General features: G+C 48.3%; 4 protein-coding genes, 2 long non-coding RNA genes and 1 pseudogene across 6 annotated transcripts in view; 1 reads left to right on the forward strand and 6 right to left on the reverse strand.

The window, feature by feature from the left end:
• The window catches only part of LOC141440121 (uncharacterized), a 25,281-nt pseudogene extending 13,020 nt beyond the window's left edge, over window positions 1-12,261 (reverse strand).
• Window positions 1-25,584, reverse strand: part of LOC141440447 (doublesex- and mab-3-related transcription factor A2-like) — a 251,496-nt gene that overhangs the window by 211,293 nt on the left and 14,619 nt on the right. The gene's annotated exons all lie outside the window — the stretch shown is intronic.
• LOC141440454 (large ribosomal subunit protein mL54-like) lies at window positions 13,077-14,444 on the forward strand. Its single transcript, XM_074104972.1, has 3 exons — window positions 13,077-13,302; window positions 13,552-13,697; window positions 14,000-14,444. The coding sequence occupies exons 1-3, from the start codon at window positions 13,194-13,196 to the stop codon at window positions 14,159-14,161; spliced, it is 417 nt and encodes a 138-aa protein (XP_073961073.1). The 5' UTR covers window positions 13,077-13,193; the 3' UTR covers window positions 14,162-14,444.
• LOC141440458 (uncharacterized) lies at window positions 16,111-16,931 on the reverse strand. Its single transcript, XR_012452704.1, has 2 exons — window positions 16,824-16,931; window positions 16,111-16,531 (listed from the first exon to the last, which is right to left on the reverse strand). It is a non-coding gene; the product is annotated as an uncharacterized lncRNA (long non-coding RNA).
• Window positions 16,960-20,474, reverse strand: LOC141440122 (uncharacterized). Its single transcript, XM_074104590.1, has 5 exons — window positions 20,292-20,474; window positions 19,492-19,693; window positions 17,880-18,155; window positions 17,373-17,475; window positions 16,960-17,211 (listed from the first exon to the last, which is right to left on the reverse strand). Exons 1-5 carry the CDS (start codon window positions 20,308-20,310, stop codon window positions 16,960-16,962), a joined length of 852 nt encoding a protein of 283 aa, XP_073960691.1. The 5' UTR covers window positions 20,311-20,474.
• Window positions 20,808-21,802, reverse strand: LOC141440457 (uncharacterized). The gene is made up of 3 exons (XR_012452703.1): window positions 21,709-21,802; window positions 21,508-21,638; window positions 20,808-21,250 (listed from the first exon to the last, which is right to left on the reverse strand). It is a non-coding gene; the product is annotated as an uncharacterized lncRNA (long non-coding RNA).
• On the reverse strand, window positions 24,349-25,480 carry LOC141440123 (uncharacterized; the record flags this gene model as incomplete). Its single annotated transcript, XM_074104591.1, is given in 3 exon segments — window positions 24,349-24,453; window positions 25,013-25,053; window positions 25,394-25,480. Coding segments are annotated over 3 exon segments (233 nt in total), but the record flags the coding sequence as incomplete, so codon positions are not given.

A 25,584-nucleotide genomic window follows, 5' to 3' on the forward strand; every position in this document is an offset into this window, starting at 1 on the left:
TTTTGGAAGTGGAATAAGAAGCGAACAATTTAGGAAATAGCCATCATAGGAAACAAATAGCAGACATTTTAGGAAACGACAGAACGAGCCTGAGCCAGCCTTTCAAGAAACTCTCATTTTATTCTGACTCTGACGAGCAACTCTAAGCCAGTTTTATTTATTTTTGGAAAAAAGTATATAAAATTAAAGGTACCTATAAAACGCAGTCGTTCTAAATGATCTCTACAAAAATCCCTGTAATGTCAGCAAAGCCTTGAAACGTGTTGCGAGCAATCCTCCAGTCTCCAGCTGGCACCACGCCCCCCCCCCCCCCCCCACTAGTGCGGCGCGTGGGGTTGTAGGCGGGGTGCTTGACGCCCGTGGCTTGCTCGTACGACGGCGGCAGTGCTGCGAGACAAAACATCACTTATAATTATAAAAGAAAGTAGTTAGCAAATCTATGTGTAGGCTGTACGTCGAGTTGATAAACTTGTGAGCAAAAATTTGATCAAAAATATCTGAACACGACTCTATTGTTAGCGGCGTAGAGGCGTGCATTCAGATAATTTTGATCAAATTTTTGCTCACAAGTTTAAGAACTCGACTGTACGAGTATCCTTCAGAACGAGAGGTTTGGGACCAATATATCAAGATAAATACCAAACAAAATACATAATCAAATTAGATAATTACACATGGTGTTCAAAATACTGTAATTTATACATATAATTTAACTGACATTAGGCTACTGGTTACTAATGACTACGACGCAAGTGGAGAAATATTTTAATTCGAAAATAAACTGTACTACATTTCTGCTTAGAGACGGCTGCGCACTACACGATCCGAATCCATGAAAATACGGTCCGGCGTAGTCATACAACTACTCGTATATAGTATTCTCCTAACGCCCAGAGTCCTGTATAAAGGACTTATTGTAATTTGAACATCTAACTCTATCATAAATGACATAAAGTACAAGTACAAAAATTTGACTTGGGCGTTAGGAAGTAGTGAAAACAAATTATGGAAATCGGATCTACTACAGCCGACATCAGATATTTCGGAGCGGCCAAGGTGGTCAAAAATATCGGCACATGCACTCTATAATTAAGGTATTAGAGTTCATGTTTCGATATTTTTGATCACCTTGTCCGCTCCGAAATATCTTTATGGCGACTACGTAAACTACCATAAAAATTGTTCTACAACTACTCCGGTCCGTATTTTCACGGATTCGGATCGAACGGAGAGCGACATCGCTCGTAGAATGCGTTCCCACCAGAGGGTCACTAGTAGAATGGCTAGATCGCAAAATGACCACATCGCATAAGGGCTGCATCGCAAATGTGCTTCATCGCAAAAAGCCTAAATCGCTAAATGACTGGATCTTAGTAAGTCTAGATCGTAAAATGGGCACTTCGCGTAGCGGCTACATCGCAAATGTGCTTCATTTCATCGCAGAATGCCGGAATTGCTATATGACTACATAAAGATGTGCGAGGACTTCGCTAGGAACCGGAGAAGGTTAGTTCCCGGTTCGCCAGATTCTTGTTTCGTCGGATTCTTGCTTGTTTGTTGTTGCGTGACTTCCTAGAAATATTTGCCTAGAAATATACAGCGTGTATTTTTGATGCTGCAATAATATGATTAAAGCCACTACATTTTCATAGTTTTGTTTATCGTTGTCCGACGAAACAAGAATCCGGCGAATCGGGACTAACCTCGAGAACCTTCATTTTCCTATCCTCCTGTTGCCACTAAAGATGTGCTGTGCGAGGATAGGTCAATGTAGCGATTCTATTGGTTAATGAAAACATATTCCTCGCAACCCAACCTCGCACATCTCTGGTGGAACGCAGCCTCCAGCCGTACGGCTTGCCGCTTATCGCAATGACGGTGCCAACGAGTCGCGGCGTTGCTTACCATGCAGTTGTCACCACTCACCGGCTAAACGAATTTGTCCGGGCACTTCTGGCTTATCAATGAGTTAGTACGCGCACAATGCGACCATTCATTATCCTCATTCTCATTTGCATGAAAGCGATGGCGCTATATACAACACAACAACATGCGTGACAGGTCCGGCGTCCGGCCATCGTCCGGCGCACTAAGAGACGACTGCGTGCTGCGTGCATGCAACACTCGCAACACATGGTAATGCATGTTGGTTTTCTATCGTAATTTATCGGAAAAGTTGGTGCCGTCGTATTCCGATTGAGATCCGACTTTTCCCGATGGAAAACCACGATGCATTAGATCTGTGCTACTTCTACAGTTGCAAGGGCTTTAGTAGATTTAAGTCATGCGGTTTGTAGCGTTAATACCACCCCGTGCCCCGTACCACCACTCTCTGCTGTTTAAAGTGGCAATATCTGAGATGTCCTGTGTTTATTTTGTTGGACAATATAACAGAAACTTTCCAGACTACTAAAAGACGGGTGGGGTGATAATGATAAGAGTAAACTCAAGTAAAAAGTTTTTCAATAAACGCCTCAGGATTAATATCAAGTCAACTTCCTCAACTCGTTCACGCCATCAAGCCTTTCAATTGTCCCGGAATATTTCAGCAAGCCCTTTCCTTTTGAGAGAAGGCCTGTGCCCTCCAGTGGGACGTATATAGGCTGGGATGATGATGATGATTTCAGCAAGAGGTTGAATTAATGAAATTAATAAAAAATATTTAATTGACTGTCTTCAACTAAAACTATATCCGTTACTATATTTTCACAAAGCCCCGCAAAACTGTTTTTACAGTTTGTCTGCAGGATACAATCTCTAGTTTGACTGAAGTGAACACACCCCCCCCTGTAACCATTTTTCAGATTTCTTTGAATAGCAGGTTGACGAAAATTCCATATCTGCATTCAATGAAGTAGTAGTAAATGTTGAATCAAAAATTCTGATGAAAAACCTTTGGGTACTAGACGTTCCGTCAAATTAATCGCACCATCTGCAGAAAATTTCGGTCCTTGTTTAGTCGACTCTCCTGGCTTAATTCTCAGAACTTGTTGGCAGTATCATTTTACATCTAAGATTAGATGCAAATACCTACTTAATTATCAACTACCGCAATTACAGCCGTAGATGGAATGAGTGATAAATATTGTTTTCAAAAATCGTGCAAGTTGCATTACATTGCGGCGCTCGATTGACCACTAAAAACTAATTGATTAAATCAGCCGTTACTATGCGGAGGTCCATGTCAATGAACTAAAAGAATTTAAAAAGAATCTAAATAATGTCTAACAACTGGTAGCATGGTGTACGGTTGTGTCACTCTGAAGATGAGCTCTGGTTGAGTTCGAAACGCGTCAGTGTAGTGTGGTGGTGGTGATAGATGGGTTTGTGTGATTTGTGTGTGTTCTTACAGTGTGGAGGTGGAGGAACTGCATGAACACGCATATTTTGCATAAGCTTAGCTATCGTAAGGTCGCGGGTGAGCAAGGAAATTATTTTAGTTCACTAAAAACTCTTTGGCTTCACGGACTTGCACGATTTTTCTGGCAAGTCTTAATTCGGCTTAAGGATAAAAAGCATTGTCATTCAAGCTACGTTCCCGTCAAGGCAATGCTATCACTAGAACGGGATGAAATTCGACTGCAACATTTGACCAGACGTTAGTCATCGTGTTAGTCAGATTTATTAATAATTTCCTCAGCAACAGAATAACTTTACAAGGGCAAATTAACAGAATAATGAAAGTACCTACCTATCTACCTAGACTTCTGTTTACGGTCTCAGTGAAACTACATACTTCATAATTGTAATTCGCATTACGATTGGTTTATACGATTTTATGGGAGCGGTCCGATCGTCCGAGCAACAAGCTACGTCAGCACCAGGCAAATAACACCAATTACGGATCAAGGATCGTTTAATTGTAACATAGCTGTGGACGCCGGCGCGGCCCGAGGCGGGGGCGAGGGCGGGGGCTGAGGCGGAGGCGGGAGCGGAGGCGGCGGGTCGGGGACTTCCTCATCTGTGGCGAGGGGAATAACGTCAGGTTGCCATCCTCTAGAAAGCACCTACAAGCCCTAACAACCCTTACCTGCGTTCAACATGCCAGCCAGTGGCCTGTTAGTTTATACGGCAGGTCTGAGCGCGTCAGTCACGCGTGGCTGCAAATAAATTTTCAGACGCACACCCATCAACACACAACACACTAACAACTGGTAGCATGGTGTACGGTTGTGTTACTCTGAAGATGAGCTCTGGTTGAGTTCGAAATGCGTCGGTGTCGTGTGGTGGAGGTGGTAGATGGGTTTGCGTGATTTGTGTGTGTTCTTACAGTGTGGAGGTGGAGGAATTGAATGAACACGCATATTTTGCATAAGCTTACTATCGTAAGGTCGCGGGTGAGCAAGGAAATTATTTTAAAAGTACCGTTATACATGTAGATCATGCATCATGCACTAACTAGATTATTATAAAGTCACGTGACGCGCTCGCTGTTACGTGGTGAGCATTTAGTGCACACAACAGAACACAACTAATAGCAAGAGGAATAGAAACGTCACAGTAACAATAGGCGGCCGAGCTTGTGGCCATATATTTATTTTCCCAGCCTGTAACGAATTTAACTCTAACGAATGGGTTGTTGTTACCGTAATCTACATAGAAAGCAAAGTTTTTAATTGCAATTGAGCTAAGCAACCTCTTGGATTGAACTTGTACCATTTCAGAAACAAACAAATAAAAAAAAAACTTTATAGTCCTTGGGCTGTAATGCAAAATAACCTAGCCATAAAAAAATCATTTTTAATCCAAGTTTTTTTGCTGACTGTTTTTGTTGACTGTGCTTGCATTGTCATCGAAACTATATTTGCATACCAAATTTCAAATCGATGCCATTAACCGCTGAAGAGTTCCGTCCTGCGGAGACGATCCTGGCCCGACTACCAGGATGTCACTACCAGATTATTGCATTGTCACGCAATTTACATACGTACACCAAATTTCAAGTCAATCCAACTACTGGAAGTTGGTCGAATTAAACTTGCAAGATTTGATGACAGACAGACAACGGGACAGGTGACTGAATAAAAGCTTGTAAAAAAGAACACGAGGCATTGCATTTAAGTAAGCAGGCTGTTATGGCGCTGTGTACGCGTAAATGTGATGGAAAATACGAGATAACATTTGTATTCCTTATGATTAGTTCTGTTCATGACGACCCAGAGCAGGCGCGTGAGCACGTGACGGCAACCGCTCGAGCGAGACAGAGACAGCCGCAGCCGCTCGCCGACAGCTTATACTTACGACTACGACACTACAAGACCACGGAGTTCTATTTACTACGAGGTATCGATCTGTTGATCCGATACTCCCTAATTTTAGCTAGCAGAGGCGTCACTGCCGCGACTCCGTCTAGATAAACGTAAGGAATATAGGTTCAAATAACACGTCGGGTCAGCGGCAGCGTGTTTACTGTTTACATCACACTCACACGCGGGTTGCCGAGCTGTGCTCTGTGGCAAGAAGCGGGAACATTTAGATGGGCGTTCCATACCACCACCACACCACCACCACCACTGTCGGAAAACTATCAGACATAGAAACGTCTGATGCAGGAAACATGCTGTTGATTTTAGTGTCTAAAACATTGCATTTATAAGTTCAAAAAATGTCATACTCATTTAGAGAGTCGCACCCGGTCAAATATACAAAAGCTTTGGTTCTTTGTTTCCTTTTTCTATAACCGAGTTCTGTTCCCAAAATGACCAATGACGGTTTTTAAAACTTCTCAATACAGGTTCTGAACTGTGCATGTTTTTAAAACTTGAACGATGTTTCTAACAACAAGTATTTCAACGTCTTATTGTTTCAGTTGCCCATATCGACCCATCTTAATGGGTAATAACTAATAGTGGCCATCGACGCGTGCAGGGACTTCAGGGGGCTAGGGCCATGCACACACCCACACAAACACACACACACACACACACACAAGAGGGGGTCTCAGTCACCTGTCGCGCTCCAGCCGGGCGGCGGCACCCCAAAGAACGCTGCACAGAATAACAACAGTGATTACCCGAGGGCTTGGCAAGCATTGGCCCAGGGTAGCCCTGAGGCTGTATCGCGTAACGTTTCTGACGCTCGCGATCGCAATCAAATGACAGATTATGTACGCGAAGCCTGTCATTTGATTGCGATCGCGAGCGTCGGAAACATTAGGCACCACGGCCTCCGGTTGTTCCACCAATAACCCACTGACGATAGTGACAATCGACTTGCTTACGTTACGTTACGTTTACGTTCTAAGAGTTCACAACTTGTAACAAACACAAATTCTTCTCATCCTTTGGGGAATTGTGTGATGTGAGGTACCATCAGCCAAATATGTGGTCTACCACCCTAAAGTTGATAATCGTTTGCATGTCATAAAACAATAATGCCAATAAACGTGTCTGTCAACTTGAAAGTTCGACTTTAGCAACATAGTCAGTTGATAGGAATTCGTTTAAAAATTGATAGACCACTCATTTGGCCGATGGTACCATCGAACCATTTTGATTCCTTTCGTCGTAGGTCGTAGAACGCAGTTCTCACTATAAGCACCTATAAGCCTCATAATGATTTTCCTTGTCAATCAATGCGATTCTACTGTAAATTTTTGTCTGAAAAGTTTCCACAGCGGGCGATTTAGTGGACGATTCACTTAGCTCAATAGTAACGTTTGAGAACTCCTAGAAACCGACATCCGCATCAATAGAATACACAAACAGGAACTCTTTGCAAGCAAGGCGATTGTCACTTGATTATTAGTTAAACGATTATGTCGTCAACGTACGTGGGCGGCGCCGCGGCGCGTCCCGACTTGCTCGGTCAGTCGGTTAGTGGCCCTGTCCAGGACGCACTTTCCAAATCACTAAAAGGCTACGTCAACACTCTGAGAGGCAAGGATTTATCGCTTTAAAGCTGGTATTATGGTTTTTTGTTTCGGAATTAATATGATTTTGTGAGAACCATTGTTAGTTGTTAGGTTAGCAAAATACGGTCGGTAAATCGTGACCGTACGATCTTTAATTTATTTATGTCTTTTAGTATGACATTTCAAAGGATTTATTTTCAAAATTGATCACAAATTAAAGATCGTGACCGTATATGGCAAGTCCATGATTCGACGACGACCCCTGATCAAGCATCAAGCAAACCCCATACAGTAACAGAAGTTCCAGTAACATCGTGGGACCTTCGATGAATGAAGAACTTTGATGTTCCAGCGCCCCACATATTTGTATAGTCACCGCAATGTCATTGTAATCGTCAACCAAATTTCTCCATGAAGTATCACAGTAGTACTTCGCTAAATAGGTATAATATGTAAGTATGATATCATAATGTTTCCATTCTTTATCTTATCACAGACCACATCCTACTTTAATAGGTTCACAGTTAAAATTAAGTAATGTCATATTGCATTAACAGTTTTTGTCACATTTCATTTTCAACTCAATCTGTCAATGTTCAATGATGAGTCAAGCAATGGACGCGTTTAAATTCAATTTAAATTTAATTTGTAATACATATTGTTCTAGTAAAATCAATTCATTGCCAATCAATTCGTCCAATGTATTACCTGTAACACATAATAAATACTTTGACTTTGATATCCCATTACAAAACAATACACCAACCTGAACTGGTTCTCAATTCAGTTAGTCACGCACATGTTGAGTCATCATTCATCAAATCATAAACTACCTATAATCATATTATAAATATGGCGGCTTGTTTACATAGCTTGCAATTACTATTTGTGTAGAGTTTAGTATAAATTTCATTATCTCTTTCCGGCGGAAACTCGCAATGAAACAGAAAAGCCGGTTCGACCAATAATGGGCCAGCCGTCTCGTCCTGAATCTAAGTTCAAAGCGGCCTATGGTAACTTTGCAGCAATCAAAACAATGTAAGGTATGGCCTTAGGGGATGGCAAATGATATGCGAATAGACCAAAGGCAATGAAACAGCGTATGGACTCACCGCTAGCTTCAGGCGCGCTCGGGGCCGTCGGGTAAGGCGCCTGTGCGGGGTAGGGCGCCTGTGCGGGGTAGGGCGCCTGTGCGGGGTAGGGCGCCTGTACGGGGTAGGGCGCCTGTGCGGGGTAGGGCGCCGCCGATAGGGCGCGGGCTGCGGGTGCGGGTACGCGGCCGGGTGTGGCGACGTCTGCGTCGGGTACGCTGTCGTCACTGCAACACCACCCACACGCTTAGTGTCTAAGCACACTGCCGAAGATGCAACGAATTTTGGAGGACAATTCCAATTAGCGTCATTTGTGCAATGTTATTGCAATAACTAGCGACACCATTTTCCGAAATTACGTCAGCGCGATCATCCGCGGTACTTCGGTTAGCGCCCGACCGATGTAAAGTTTTACGCCAAACACTGGCGTAATTGTAGCAAATGTGTTGTTGGTAATTGAAACAGCAGGCGTACCTAATCGCGCCGAAATTCGCTCGTGCTGCTTCGGTGAGGAAGGCCGCGAAATCAAAGTTTAACACAGCAGATGTAAGAATATTTACAGTGTCGCTTATAATTTTCTTTCCATGATTATTGTAAATTTTGTTAGTCGAGTCATCGTAATAGATGATAATCTAGATCTGATGCGTGCTACTTACTGCTTCCGCCCACGCCACACGCCAGTCTCATAGGCGTATATAGAAGGGGGGCCGGGTGGGCTGCCCACCCCGGTATGGTCTAGTGCCCACCCCAGGATGTTGGGCTACCGATTAAAAATTCTATAATACTGATATATCTATCTTCACACAAAAATCCAGGCCAGGCCCCACTGAAAAATAACCCTGGATAAGATACGCCAATGGCCAGTCTCTGAAGGTCATCCGAAGATATCTGTATTTTTGAATCGGTATAAATTGAGCACAGCGGTCGAATTGCCGCAATATGCCGGCTAGATCGGAGTACAGTAGAGCTTGTCGCAGGTCAGACTCACCAGGGTAGGGCGCGGGCGAGGGCGCGTACTGCTGCTGCGGATAGGGAGCGGGCACGTTGAGGGCGGGCGGGACGGGCGGCGGCGGCGGCGCCAGCACCTGGCCCGCCTGCCGCCGGCGTCGGCAGCAGCAGCACACCAGCGCCACCAGCAGCGCCAGCAGCGCCACCGTCAGCGCCACCGACATCGCGCTCATATTGGACACCTGCACACCGTCCACTACTCTACAGAACACGTAGAGGGCCGAGGACTGGACACTGGACGCTGGACGCCAGCGAGCAGCGGCGCGACCGCGACGAGCGTGTTCTATATGTTCATTGCGCGGCCGGGCCGGCCGGGACGCTCACCTGGCAGCGCGCGTGATCAAACAGAGAAAACGCTCCCCGCGTCGCCGCCCGTCCCGCCGCCCGCTAGCGTCTCGCTAGCGGCCTCGGTGTCTAAGACGTAATTACGGTGAAATTCCGTGAATCTGTACCAAATTTCAGCGTAATTACGCCTACGATGTTGTCTAGATTACTAGCGACATATTTGCCAAAATTACGTCACGTTTTGGCGTACCTAGAACCAAACTTCGGTCCGGCGTAAACCGAAGCTCCGCAAGTCCGCAACTGATTAAAAACGTAACATTATTTGCTGCTAGTTATTGAAATAACATTCATTCATTAGTAATTTCCGCATTCGTTTCATGTAAGCCGAATATAATGCTAACGTGAAGCCGTGGAGCCTGGGCCTGGGCCGCGCGTCTTCGGTATAGCGCGCTACGTAGACCGCGCGCGCGCGTCTCTTGGCTTGGTTACATTTTGTCAAGTGCGCAAGCCAGCAAGTGCAGAGGACGCGGTCAGCTTAAAATGTTATCAAGTGAAGTACAAGTGCGAAAAGAGTGCAGTGCCGGATCAGAAGCTCAGTCTATTCTTGCTGTTGACATATTTCACATCCACTTTACACTATACAATACTTTACTTAACTTGTACTATATTTTTTAATAAAATTTCAATTTAATAGCAATAAAATTAAACTGTTACAATATTACCATATCCTGACACAATAATGAACTGACATTATAATAGTAATAATTTGCAACAATAATAATAAAAAAATGCTTTTTTTTTTGGAAGAAAATCCCATTACGAAATTGCGATTTTACTGTGTTTTCCTATATTGTAAATGCTTGAGGAAAAAATGATTTGAATATTAGCATAAGAACTACATCCTGTTGCACTAAGACCTTTTGTGTTGACTATGTTCTGGCATTAAACATATTTGAATTTTGAATTTGATATACATCTGACTGATCACTGTTTCCTGCACTTGCTACTTGACAAAATGTATGTGAGCCACAATAACTGATGCCATCAGAATGAAACGCACTGTATGCCACGTGACGCGGGTGGGGCCGCGGCCTAACAACCCGCGTGGACACTGGCAAGCCACTTCTGCATTCTGCAGGTGGCAGACTGCATGTGTGCCACAAATGAAGGACACTGGCAAGCCACTTCTGCATTCTGCAGGTGGCAGACTAGCACCCAGTGCCACAACTAAGTACTCTCTTAACTAAGTACTCTCTATGCTTACAATAATGTGATGCAACACAATGATCTGCACAATGATTGAATGCCTGTGTGGTTTAAAACCAGTTTTACATAAATGAACATTACATTAGAGAGATTACACTATCCCAAAATATAGGTGGCTCAATGCAGATAATAAACAACAAAAAATACAAAAAAGTTTTGTGTAGAACATGATTCCACTTAGCTACATTATTCAGACTAAATACTTTTCTAAATGAAAAGATTGTACAATGCAATAACAAGAAGCAAACTACATACATCCGTGAAGTTGTTTACCTCTGGTCCTACCAAAACATATTTTATTTCTACTGGGACTGCGGAAGACTGAATGGAGGAAAAGGAGTTTCTCTTGCCATGGAGCCGTTCGTTCAGCCCAAACCAGTATTCAAACTCATTGGAATCCATGATGACCTAAGTAAAGTCCAGCTGTTTCATTGATGTCAAAATTTTATTAGCTTCAATATGGTCTACCACCAGATCGAGGAAAATTCAATAAACAAAAAATATCTTCAGAAATCATTAGGGATGGGCCCAAAATTAGTTTTACATTCAGTTTAACCGAATTTCGGCAGCTTGAGTTGAACTTTGGCATTCGGCCGAAATTTGGTTTAAATGCTGAACATTCGGCACTAAAAAAAAAGAACCTACTTATACTATTTTGACTGAAATTAATAGAAAGCATATCTCTGCCATATCAGTTAAATAAGCAAAAAAAATTAAATCTTTTCTTTTAATAAACCTTGATTACAATTCGTAAATTGAATTAAAAAAAAGTTTTTGGTTCACAATTTTCACAAACTAAACATTGAGATGTTTCTCAACAATCAAATTTAACAATCTTTTCTTATCTATCTACATATATTTAAAATTCACTAGAGGCAGGTTGTCGAACCGTAGTTAGGCCGAAGTTCATATTCGATTAAAACCACATTCGGCCCATCACTAGAAATTATATAAAAACTGGTCAAACACACCATGCATCCAGTCAGATGCTGTCAGGAGCCCTTAGCAGTAGTAGTTGCTAACATAAAGTTTAAAAATATCTTTCAGCTAACAAGTCTCTCAATTTGGTAGAAAAGTAATGATTATGCATCTAACTACTTATCATATGCAATAAACATGCACACATGTAGTTGGTGCACATTCTGTAATGCAGCATCAACCTCATCAACGATGCTTGTGCAACATGATGTCACTGAGCCTAGTGCAGCAATGATAACAACATTAGTCACAGGACAGAGTTAGAGTATGAATAAGTTGATAACTATTTCATTGAGGAATGTTTTAGAATCAATTGCACTGAAATGTAAACAGCAAAAAAACTATAAATTAGAGTAAGGCTAGTGCGGTGTAACAATGGGTCGTTTCAAGAGCCCGCGCCGCCTCACCTTGAAGTGCTCCCAAAAGTCGTCATGATCGTGCGACATCGCGACACGCCTGAGCGGGCACTGCTCCGACACTCGACACCAAACACTGAACTTGATCGCGTCAAGATTGCTTGAGAGCCAGATTAAACGTAACAGCCCATCGAGATTAGTCACCGCGGGATTTACCCCGAGAGGAAAACACTGACGGTGCTAAATTATTTATCAAATTCGAACAGGCGGGCGAGCGCAACACATTTTATCACTTTTCCGTGACGGAAAACTAACAAGTATTTTAAGAGGGCTTACCTGCACAAACAATTTGGTCGTTTGCGAACGACGCGCAAACAATTAGCTCCCTTATCGCGGAAACTTGCTAATCCGAGCCCGCACAACGTCCTCGTCCTACTGCTCTTTCTTTCTTCTATTTTTTTATTTGTGTATCGAGGGTGTTGACAATTGACACATGAAACTTGACATTGATTGTCGCTGAACGTCGTCAGTCAGCTGAGGGCCTACTCCGAAATTCGAAGTTTGTATCGTACCGTCCCTCTCACTTTCGTGTTCAACAGTATGTGTCAGAGAGATGGAACTACACGAACTTCGATTTTAAAATTTAGTTCATCGTTCATAGTAGCCCCGCTAAAAGCCCCGCTGCCCCCCCGCGTCAGCGGTGACAGTTCAACTTTAAAGTTGCCAGTAGAAAATAAAAAAGAAAATGACGCAAAAAGACATATAATTTGGAGGGGCTAAACTCCTTTGTCTTTTCAGAAAGTGAATAAAAAACAGCTTCATGATGTCATAGGTTAGAGAAAATAACGCTGTGACCGCTGTGATTTCTAGTCTGTGAACTAATAAAACAAACGCTTTTTTGACGACCAGATGGCCTAGTGGTTAGAGAACCTGACTACGAAGCTTGAGGTCCCGGGTTCGATTCCCGTGTCGGGGCAGATATTTGTATGAAAAATACGAATGTTTGTTCTCGGGTCTTGGGTGTTTAATATGTATTTAAGTATGTATCTATCTAAATAATTATATTTATCCGTTGCTTAGTACCCATAACACAAGCTTTGCTAAGCTTACTTTGGGACTAGGTTAATTGGTGTTAATTGTCCCGTTATATTTATTTATTTATTATTTAACGCTAAACACTGCTAACGAGGCGATATTTATGTCCCGGACCCGGACCTTAGCCTATCCGAACTGACAGATAATAAAAAAAAACATACGTCAGTCTAACTAATGTCAAAATACAATTCTAACCTGAAAACCTGAAATTCTTAAAAATTCACGACTGGAATAGAATTTAATTTAAACGTCGTGTTTAAAATGTTCCGTGTGCTGTGTGCGCGGTTGACGCCGGCGACTAGCTCGCGCGCGCTGCACTCCTCCGTGCCGCTGTGCGCCGCCGCCAAGAAAACCACTTCCGCTGCTGGAGGTAAACTTCCTCCGTTGGGTTTCTACCTCAGTCTCTGTTCTATCTAAATATTATTATGCTGATATCCAGTCGAAGACTTCACAGTGGACCTTCCGATGAACTTGCAACCGCGTGGTATAAAATCGTCCGTACAGACTAGGGTTGTAGTTCCGATACCTGTTTGTTTTTGTACTTATCGCGGCAATGAGCTGGTATTTCACGTTGTTTGAAGAAGGAGTACAAGTTAGTGACAGTTGTGTGTGTTGGCAGGTGTGATGGGCCTGGGCAAGGGCAAGAAGAAGCTGGGCAAGCTGGGCGCCATGGAGAAGCGCGAGCTGCCCGTTGAGACCGACCCGCACAAACTGGTCACGCTAGTGTGCGGCGCCAACATACACACCTCCGGGGATGACGTCAAGGTACGCCCAGATGCTATGTGAAACCTGTAGGCTCCGTTTCGACCAGAGATGTGCCATTGCTCTATTGGTTAAAAACACACAACACATCCTTGCACATATTTGGTGGAAATGCAGCCCCAACCTTCATTTTTATTTTGAGCGGAGCGGAGCGTGGCCATTCTGTATGTTAGTACTATTATATATTCTGTGCTTTAGGTGTTCTTGATGTTCAAAGAGTAATAAGGCTAGAATGCAGGGCTTTTTATAGCTCAACCATAAAATATGAGAGGTTAACAACGTAATGTTGCACTGTTTGATTCCAGTTGGGGCCGGACAGCGAGTACCCCCCGTGGCTGTGGGAGCTGCGCACGCGCGGCGCGCCGGCGCTGGCCGAGCTGGACCCCGCCAGCAAGCAGTACTGGCTGCGCGTGCGCGCCGCCGGCATGCGCCGCAACAACAAGCTGCGCTCGCTGCGCAAATTCTAACCCAAAGGGCCTGTACGGAGCTGATCTACGTTTCGGCGCCAAACTTTGTTCACAACACAATGAGGCCACCAAAGACTGTTAAGCCGAGTTTAGACTTTCAAGAAAAATCGTGCAAGTTTCATTTCATTGCCAGGCCGTAAAGCCAACGAGTTTTTAGTGGTCAATTGAGTGCCGCAATGTAATGCGACTTGCACAATTTATCTTGAAAGTCTGAACTCGGCTTTATGAATAGAGTGAGTGTGTAGCTCAAATAGTTAAGTGTTAATAAATTTGTTATCTAGTATATTTTGTTTCCAATTCAAATTTAGGAAAAAGTAAGCTCCATCACTTTTTGATGATAATGGTCTGCCCCTTTAACACCACAAACGCGAAATAGCAACCCGAGGTTTTTTGGTTATTTGCGGATTTTTTTATATGATTACGCTAAATACCAACTACTTATAAAACCGCAAACGCAAAAAACCAACCTCACGTTTTGTGGTGTTTTGCGAGTTTATTAATTACGCAAAATAACACAAACGCAAAATACCAAATGGGACTTGTAAAATGCAATCGAAGTGGTGTATGTATCAACAGTCAGTCTATCTAAAGAGGGTTTATTAGTAATGTCGATTTAAGAAATAGCATAAATAATTCTACGCTAACTAGAGCAACAGAAAGCTGCTGCTGCTGCTGCTGCTGCTTGCATGTTGGATGTCAATACTACATTGGTGCAGACAGCAAATATGAGAAGAGCTAAAGTGCTGTGTGAAATAACTTTTATATTCCTTGTAATGGAGTCTTGTGTTAAGAACACTTGGAAAATAATGTCTGGAAAGAGTTGGTGGATAACATAGCACATTTCCATGATTTGCGTCGAAATGATTATTTTAATGTCGAGGTTGGTTAAGACATGCCATCTAAATAGACGTCTGGTGGGCCGTCTGTTCCACTAGTCCCATTGAGTTGAGGTGTGAGTTCTTGGTAATTTTAATTAACATTTTCGCTGCTAAGCATTTTGATGATTCAAACCTATTCAAACATCAAGAAGAGAGAGCATTATTATAAAAAATAGAACCAACTACAAAAAACCATGAAAATAATTTTCTACCAGTCTGAGTCGGTGCCTCAGCACGAGCCAGCAGCAATGGTAATCGTCAACCTCTAGAGTGTTGTTAAGACTAGTCTTGAAGACTTTCGACCTCACCTACAACTAGACAAGTATATTGGGCTTCAATCACTCCTGCTGGCTCGTGCTGAGGCTCCAACCTCAGACTGGTAGAAAATTATTTTCATGGTTTTTTTTGTTATAATTTTTTTTCACGCTTTTTAGTGTAAAAGATCTAAGTTACAATAGTTTAATGTCAACTGTTTGTCACCTTTTACGAAAAATTGCTTTTTCCGATGCAGAGACGTTCATTATTGAGGAGTCTGGGTGCTTCATCACATCACCTGTTCCATTTCACCATATGAATAACGTTGAGTTTAAATTGCTTAGCAACTGCGTTAAAGTAATTGAAATTCAACCCGTGAAGTACTTTGTTATTGAGTAGTCGCTCTATTGGTCAAATTTAGTATTCATCATCAGTTCCAAACTTCACCAATTAATGATGATTTTCAAGAGTAAATGCACGAGTTACTCGTAAATATATCGAAATTACCATATGCGTTCCTTCAATATTTGAAGAGTTCCCTCGATTTCCTTAGGATCCAATCATCAGATCCTGATTTGGTACTTATGAGACCTAATTGAAAGCATTCCTAGATGAACGAAAAACATTTTTTTCAAATCGGTTCATAAATGACGGAGTTATGAGGCCACAAACATACTGATAACCTCCTCCTTTTTTTGAAGTCTGTTAAAAAGACCAATCCCTGCCAGATCAAAATGCTATTCGATCACCTCCCAAAATCCTTAAGATTTTCACCAATAGTTCCTCTGAAATACAGAAATATCGAAAAAAAAAACATTTCGAATATAACATTTTTTATTGACGGTTTCACAAGGTAAGCACATGACTTCACATCGGAGCGGGAGCCGCAGTGCTCGTGCTCACCGCCAGTCGCCACCCGCGGTGAACTTTATCTTGTCCGCAACGCACACAACTCACACTCACTCTTAACTTTCACATCGCTCAGACTATATATCACAACATTTTCGACTTGAACTATTTTTTTGACACTGCTCCTTGCTCCCTCTTTTTCTATTACATTCAATTTTTATAGAACTTTTACAGGCAATTTTAGAGAAAAAGAAACTTGAAGGCCAAAAGTAATGGTTTCTGTTGGGTCGCAGAGAAGACGGTCCGTCTCCCGAGGCCTCGTGTTTCTTTCTTTTTGTTCCCCAGCGCTCCGCATCGCCCGTACATCCGCCGACAGCCGTAATCCATTCTGTAATTAAGAGCACGTGCCTGTGTTAGTTGGCAAACCTGCCATCGCGTCCAGGTCATACTGGCAGCCGAGAGTGGATGAGAAGTGCTCAAAAGAAATGATCTAACACACGACTCTACTGCAAGGATAATAAGAGTGTTTAGATCATCTTGAACTCCACAACTGCTCATCTTTTGATGAACTATACGAGGACCTACTTGATAATGTGTAAGCGGGACGGCGTTGTAGGCACGACAGCTCTTGCCAGCTTGACGTCGCTGCTTCAAAAGGCTAACGGCGTGCGTTAACTCACCGGCCGCCGCTCGGCACCGTGCGGGCTGCAGGCTCCTGGCCGCTGGCCGCAGGCGTCACGCTACAGGCAGTCCATGGTGTCCTCCTTGACGATCATCGGCGGCGCGCAGTCCGCCGTGGCCGTGGCCGGCGTCACGCTACAGGCAGTCCATGGTGTTCTCACCACCGCGCGTCGGCACCCCACACAGACCGCGGGCCGTAGCCACGCTAAGCTCAATGGTGGATCGTGCGGTCTTACGTGGGGCCACTTCGCGGGGCCCTGGGCACGTGCCCAGAGTGCCGGGAATGGGGGGGGCATGCGGCTGGGCTACTGGCTGCTGCTCGAATACTCTAAGGTAGCCATTGTAAACTACTGGGGCCCCTTTCTCGCGAAGCATCGGCACCTGGCCCTGTACGCGGGTTTGCAAATCAATGAACACACCGTTCGGGTGCTGCTCGAATACTCTCCTTACAAATTCTAACCGATCGCCGCTGTCTCGCAAAGCATCAGTGCAAGTAGGCTCTAAGCTTACAGTGCTAATGCTAAGGTACAGAAGGCAGCGAGGCGTACCTTCTTGGTGTTGTAGAGGTCTGGCGGGTAGTTGGCGGGGCCCGGAGTGCGCGTCGCCTTGCCCGCGCCCTCCAGACGCGCGCTCAGAGAGTACGCTGGCATCCTGTACACACACACACACACTACAGAGTAGCGCCCTTGCGGCGCCCTCCAGGCGCGCGCTCAGAGAGTAATAATACGCTGGCATCCTGTACACACACGTCGCGGGCCGTTAGCATAGACAACAGCAATAGTACAGCTAGATAACTGCGATATGAGCGGTATACAATGTATAGGTAAGTTAAATGTTGAACCAACCGAATCGATCCACTGTGAGAATAACTAAGTATTATAACATCTACACGAAAAATTTTCAGCGGGTTTAGGCATAGGAAATTCGACTATACAGTACTGTCGATCGCACAGCAACCAGCAAGCGTCCATTGGCGTATATCGGGTCATTCCAGGGCAGGTAGCTGCTAGTCGCAACTCGCAAGGGGGGGGGGGGTGACAGACCGGAACACCGACCTGGTCTTGTAGACGTCTGCGTCGCGCTGGAAGTAGACGGCGGGTCCGGGCGAGCGCGGCTTGAGGTTGAACCCGACGCGCGCGCCCATGGTGTAGGCGGGCGAGCCGGGCGCCAGCCGCAGCGCGTACGCGTTGGGCGCCGGCCCCGCGCGCTTCAGCCCGAAGCCCAGTCGCGCGCCCATCGAGTATATCGGCGCGCGCGTCGTCGGCGTCGGGCAGCGCTCCGGCGCGTGCGCACCCGGCCCCGGCGTGCGCTGCGTCGCTCGCTGCGGGAACCTGCGCACGCCACGCACGCACGTATCGTACCGTCCCTCTCGCTCGAGGATATCGAGGATAATATTAGCGTCAGCGGGACCGGGACGGCGGGATACGGACTTAGAATTTTGCACTTCGTAGTATTAGTATAAGAATAAGGACGGATGACCCGCTTCCGACCGAAGCGACTAGAGGTCTATGGGGGAGGCTTACGTCCAACAGTGGACGTCCTACTACTGAGATGATGATGATGAGTATAAGACCAGGGCCGTCCGAGCCCGAGCGCCGATATGGTAAGTATATACATGTACCTATTCGCCGTGACTTGGCAAACTTCAGGAGCTTCAAGATTTTAGAAACGCTTGAATGCCATTTACACGTTCAAAAATCGACACGAGCCGGGATCGGGAAGCTCTGGCATGATTGTCATCTCATGCAAGCCAGACCAAACACAACACCCCCGATTATAAACCTTGTGCTTGTCGACATTTACCAGCCCTTGGCAAGCGTGTAAATGTAGCATAACACTCGTAGGAGCATCCTCAAACCGTTGCATTTTCAGTAAATGTTTACTTACGATAGTTTTTAATTGGCATCTCCGAGTGCTGACTCTGTAGCAAGGATGGGTACGTAAATGAAGAGGCGAATCTCTCTTCCGGCTACTTTAATGTAACAATATTCAACGGTTCTGCGGTATCTCTGTCTCTGTCCTCGCGTAGTATCCTTCGAAACATTGTAGTAATTGATATTCCGCACCACTCTGTAGTGGCAGGTACCTTGCATAGAGCATGACATGCAATGGTCTACCTAACCTGACATATCCGAGATGTAACAGTATACCTAGGTAATCAAGTGAAGTGACATTCTTCTACCTATTTATCTTAGCCTTAGAGCTTAAAGGTGCAAGCCGAGCGGTGAGCGAGGAAAAAATCACCAATACGATTGCTTTTCCTAGCTTTCCTAAGTTCACATCAGGTCGGACCAACAGTTGGCTGACTATCGGGCCTTGCTTTTCTCGCTACAACCTGAACGATGTCGTAAAAAGCAGTAATGACCAAAACCTGACCAGACCAGACTTGAAGGACCAAAATCGCGTCCGATAAATATGTCATCGCCAACAGTTTTATCGGGTCGCCCTAATTTTCATCCGACTCCTTATTCATTCTGGGCTCCTGATAGCTGTCGGTCCGGCCTAATGTAATTAATATAAACCAGCTTTAATAGTTGTCCTGTGGTTTTTTCCTGGCACTCCGCAGCCTAGTGATAATGTTGACGCATGTAAATGGTACTCGTATCAGGAGACTAGGTTTTTATGTTCGTTGAGAGTGAGTGTAGTGTAGGTAGGTAAGTGTAGTACCTGGCCCCGAAGCTCCAGGCGGGCGAGGACATGGCGCCCTCTCTCGTGATGCGGTCGATGCGGTAAGCGGGCCCCGGGCCCAGCCCGCGCGCGCGCCAGCCGCCCACGCTGCCGAACGAGTACTGCGGCGCGCGCGTGCGGCTCGGGTCGTGCGACGGGAACCCCACCGTCGTCGGCAGCTGGTACGCGCCCGGCCCCGGCCCTGAGGATACCACCACACCGGACACATGAACACCACTACTGCGACCCACGTGCCTCTCACGGGTCAAACGACCGTCCGAACCCAGCTTTTATTGTACACAGAAAGTCGGTTTTTTCGGTTCTCATAAATGATTTATTCAGTTCCGACATCGCCGGCCTTTGCCGGGATCGTATGGTTGCAGCTGAACGCCCCCAGGAATATTTAAGATTAAACAGTTGTAATCCCGACAGGAACCGGCGTAGCGACAACGTGAGCACGACGAGTGAATTGAATGGTGATGCTACTCTCAAAAGCTTCAAAGGCTCCCGAGAAGGAGTGCTACTCACACTCCTCCAGGCAATATTATCCTTTTAAGAAACTATCGTTTCATTATAGAAAGCTCTATTGTTACTTGTAAATACGTAGGTAGGCGCTTCTAGCGTTGTCTATTTTCCCATAATAAATACGTTGAAAAACTTGTAATATTTAGGGATTGTGCTCAGTTCGCTCTACGCCGGCTAGCACTGACTGAACTAAACAAGCCCGAGCTCCCGCTGCTGCCGCGGCGAGAGCTGCGAGGATCCCGCTACATGAGGGACGTGGATGTGGTTGTACTCACCTAAGGGTTTTTTAGACATTTTGATATTTCACTTAAAACTAGGTATCAAAAGGAAAACGGGACACTAAAATTTTGGATTTGGGTGGTTACTTTAATAACTGGAATTTAATTTTGTAACTGAAATTTTGAAAGGCTTGACATTATTTCGATCGGTTGGCTACGAAACAAGTGAGCGACGTTTTCTGATGGCCGTCACTGTCACAGCCGACTGCGGAGGTGGCCGGAAAAGGTTCCATTGATGCCTTAAATTGTGCCTTGACTTCAGCTTGATCGGCGACCACCACGACCACACCCCGCTGTGCAAACTGTGCGATCTGACCGGTTCGAACTCTGAGCTGCATCCGAGCTATTTTTAACATCTGAGGAAGTTTTTTTTCGGATGGATTGTTGCTGTTAGCCTCAGATGGCTTTTACATCTTGCCGGAGAGAGGGCGAGGCGAGAGCAGCTGCCAGACGGGCCGCTCAGCAAACTGAGGAAGGCGTGACGTGTCGCCGGACGCTCAGCGCACGCGGAGCTGGTGTTTCAGTCCCAAGTTTGATCCCGATGTCGCTACTTGTTAAGGGGCTACGATTTCATTAAGAATTCACGTTCTTTATTCAATAAAACAAACCAAATTCCATACAAAACGATTATTTAATATTTCTATTAGGCAGAAACACATACAGAGAAACACGTATTATAGGAATGAACTGTAAAAAAGTGTTATCTTGGTAATCGGTAGGTAACATCAACAAGTCAGTCTCGCTGGCATCATGCAGGTTTGCGTGTTCGGGTGATGCGTTGATACAGCACGCAGGGTCTCCACTATAGTACTAGTACCAGTCGTTGCGAGCAGCTGCGGGGGGGGGGGGGCTCGTTAGTGCAGAGGCACGTACTGGAGCGGGCGCAGCGGCGTGGCCTCTTTCTCCCCTTCGTCCTCACTCGCATCCGAGTCGTCCGGTGTACTACTAGCTCCCCACTGTCGACAAGTAAGTAAAGCTTCTCTCGACAACTCGTTCTTACTCTAGCTCCACACTGCTCGCGAAGTTGAACGAGGATCAGTACCTACTTCAGTCAACTTTGCCGAGTACTTCGTGGAGAACTTCACGAGCAGTGTGGAGCTAGGGTTACAATTAATTTGTGAAAAACGATATCGCCAACGAGTGGCCCGGCACGAGGCGGTTTAAGGAAAGAAGAAGTAGACGAAAAGGGGATGCGGATAGGAAGGCGAGTGACCTGCGGTGAGAGCGGGTAGCGCTCCAGCTGCCTGTAGAGGAACCCGGCGTACAGCAGGTTGGCGGCGCCCAGCACGCGCAGCGCCGTCGGGAAACCTGCGCGCCACGCCAGCAGCCCGCCCAGCACCGGCCCTGCGCACACGGCCCGTACAGTACAGTGGCGGCACATTGCACACGACACCAACAGCTCAGTGACACTCACCCAGCACGTACGCGGCGCTAGCGGCGGCCTGCACCAGCGCGGCCCGCTGCGGCACGCGCCGGGGAGCGCGCGCCAGCAGCGCCGGCACCAGCGCCGCGTCCACGCGCCCAGCCGCCGCCCAGCGCCAAGTGCGGCCCGCACAGCCACCACACCTGCACACGACACGAGGGGACCCGTCAGACACGCCACGCCCGCACTCACCTCGGGCGCGGCGGGCAGTGCCAGCGCGGCCAGTGCGACGGCCAGCTGGCCGCTCAGCGCCACTCGCTCGGCGCCCAGCGCGCGGCCGCACTCACCTCGGGCGCGGCGGGCAGTGCCAGCGCGGCCAGTGCGACGGCCAGCTGGCCGCTCAGCGCCACTCGCTCGGCGCCCAGCGCGCGGGCCGCACTCACCTCGGGCGCGGCGGGCAGTGCCAGCGCGGCCAGTGCGACGGCCAGCTGGCCGCTCAGCGCCACTCGCTCGGCGCCCAGCGCGCGCGCCGCACTCACCTCGGGCGCGGCGGCAGTGCCAGCGCGGCCAGTGCGACGGCCAGCTGGCCGCTCAGCGCCACTCGCTCGGCGCCCAGCGCGCGGGCCGCACTCACCTCGGGCGCGGCGGGCAGTGCCAGCGCGGCCAGTGCGACGGCCAGCTGGCCGCTCAGCGCCACTCGCTCGGCGCCCAGCGCGCGGCCGCACTCACCTCGGGCGCGGCGGGCAGTGCCAGCGCGGCCAGTGCGACGGCCAGCTGGCCGCTCAGCGCCACTCGCTCGGCGCCCAGCGCGCGGGCCGCACTCACCTCGGGCGCGGCGGGCAGTGCCAGCGCGGCCAGTGCGACGGCCAGCTGGCCGCTCAGCGCCACTCGCTCGGCGCCCAGCGCGCGGCCGCACTCACCTCGGGCGCGGCGGGCAGTGCCAGCGCGGCCAGTGCGACGGCCAGCTGGCCGCTCAGCGCCACTCGCTCGGCGCCCAGCGCGCGGCCGCACTCACCTCGGGCGCGGCGGGCAGTGCCAGCGCGGCCAGTGCGACGGCCAGCTGGCCGCTCAGCGCCACTCGCTCGGCGCCCAGCGCGCGGCCGCACTCACCTCGGGCGCGGCGGGCAGTGCCAGCGCGGCCAGTGCGACGGCCAGCTGGCCGCTCAGCGCCACTCGCTCGGCGCCCAGCGCGCGGGCCGCACTCACCTCGGGCGCGGCGGGCAGTGCCAGCGCGGCCAGTGCGACGGCCAGCTGGCCGCTCAGCGCCACTCGCTCGGCGCCCAGCGCGCGCCGCACTCACCTCGGGCGCGCGGGCAGTGCCAGCGCGGCCAGTGCGACGGCCAGCTGGCCGCTCAGCGCCACTCGCTCGGCGCGCGCGCGGGCCGCACTCACCTCGGGCGCGGCGGGCAGTGCCAGCGCGGCCAGTGCGACGGCCAGCTGGCCGCTCAGCGCCACTCGCTCGGCGCCCAGCGCGCGGGCCGCACTCACCTCGGGCGCGGCGGGCAGTGCCAGCGCGGCCAGTGCGACGGCCAGCTGGCCGCTCAGCGCCACTCGCTCGGCGCCCAGCGCGCGGGCCGCACTCACCTCGGGCGCGGCGGGCAGTGCCAGCGCGGCCAGTGCGACGGCCAGCTGGCCGCTCAGCGCCACTCGCTCGGCGCCCAGCGCGCGGCCGCACTCACCTCGGGCGCGGCGGGCAGTGCCAGCGCGGCCAGTGCGACGGCCAGCTGGCCGCTCAGCGCCACTCGCTCGGCGCCCAGCGCGCGGCCGCACTCACCTCGGGCGCGGCGGGCAGTGCCAGCGCGGCCAGTGCGACGGCCAGCTGGCCGCTCAGCGCCACTCGCTCGGCGCCCAGCGCGCGGCCGCACTCACCTCGGGCGCGGCGGGCAGTGCCAGCGCGGCCAGTGCGACGGCCAGCTGGCCGCTCAGCGCCACTCGCTCGGCGCCCAGCGCGCGCGCCGCGCCGCCGCACCACGCTGTCGCCAGCACGTAGCCCGCGCTGTCCGGCACGAACACTAGTCCTGTCACCCAGCGCTGCGCCACAAACGAGATATGGTACATCACCAACCATCCATAACCACCATAGCAAGGCATTGAGACTGACACTGCAAAGCAAACTGGCGCCACGAACTAAGTAGGTAGGTACTTGTTAATAGTTTTTTAAATGTCCAAGCAGAAATATATCGAGGGGTGGACTGTGAGTTGGTGGGCCCCTAAAGTATTATCCAGAGCCTCACCTGGAATCTACACCTGAGAATACCACAGGTATATACCTATATACATTATATTTTCATCCTAGTGACGCCTCTGAATCAGACACCAACAATCTGTCCTCCTCGGCACCACAATTTACTTTCGCTACTTCTTCCTGTCAAATGGTTTACGATGAGAGTAGAAGGAAATACTTATATTCAATCGCGAGCACCCGCGCGTTATAACTTTAAAGGCATAAGACTACAAACTTTAGCCGTCGGTTTTGGCCTAATGTACCAGCAACGTAAGTAAACTGAAAAAATTTTACTCGCCCGGAGCCGACGATAGCCTCATCCTAATGGTGCTGTACTATTATACTTAGGTTTATAGTTACCATTACCACTCCGGCCGCTGGGAGAGCATCAGTCGGTACCTGCGGGTGAAAGCGCTCCCGGATCCAGGGCGGCAGCGTGGGCTCGAGCGCCGCCATGACGCAGGTCGTCAGCAGCACGGCGCCCGCGCATGGCCCCGCCGCGTCGCCGCGTCCCGCCCCCGCCCCCGCCCCCGCCCGCCCGCCCCCCACACGCCCGCGCGCATTGCCATCGGCTGCACAAACATACGCATGAACACTTTTGGGGTAACGGCGTGTTTTTGGGGAAAGAATGAAAGCAAAATCACACGCACACACACACACACACACACACACACACACGTGCACGGACGCACGCACGCACCAAAAAAAGACATTTTGCGATCGCCTAAATGATCCAACGAAGTGTTTCGAGCGCGCAAAGTAGGCAGTTCACTCTGAGACGCAACTCAGACCCTGGTCTCTCTACCCACCATCTTCAGCGGTAAGCGGCCAGTCGAACGTAACTTCTAAAATGCTGCATTCGTCAATGTAGAGGAGCGGGATTTCGTGCCCGTCGCGTGCGAAGTTCACCTGGCAACATTTCTGGAAAACTAGAACGGAACGTTCCTGAAATATTCGGACGCTGTTGGCTTCGGTTACCCGAAGTAACGCGTCTCAATGTTTTCGCTGACCCTTTACTTAGGTAAGTAGAGAGAGACTTTATACTCCATTTATTAGACAGAAGAGGAGGATCACTTATATTTAGCATATTAGTTATATAATATCTAGTTACACATGCAAACTTAAACTCACCCGATTGTATTCCTCTTTACGTAAAAATACGTATTGTAAAGCTTTAATCATAATAAAGAAAGTATTAGCAGCGACGTAGGTAGGTCTACAGAACCACAATGAGAATTTCAAGACCATTTGGTTAGCGCGTCTCCATCGCGGGGCGAAATCATAACACTGACGAGGACCTCTGAAGCGCCTCCTCCATTCAGAAAGACAAATGAACCTGCATACCCTTTCGTCCTTTCGTTAACACCAAGCAAGGTTTTCGCGTATAAACGCCCGATATCATTCGTTTCAGGGGAAATACATACGGAGATATAGGTAAATGGATTACTTCAAATTATTGACAAAAGCGAGCGATAATGGAGCGGGGCAATCCAAAATTCAAACCACACGCACCGAGGTCGGCGAGCAGCGCGGCGGCCAGCAGCGGGAAGCTCCACGCGGGTGGCAGCAGCCCGCCCGTCGGGTAGCCCACCAGGACACCTGGGGGGGGGGGGGGTTAGCACGGACTGCACACACACAAACACAGCTCCACATAGGTTGACATAGGTAACACATAGCGCTTTCTAAAAGGTGTCTTCAAATTA

Source organism: Choristoneura fumiferana, chromosome 22 (assembly GCF_025370935.1).
Source record: "Choristoneura fumiferana chromosome 22, NRCan_CFum_1, whole genome shotgun sequence".
NCBI lineage: Eukaryota > Metazoa > Arthropoda > Insecta > Lepidoptera > Tortricidae > Choristoneura > Choristoneura fumiferana.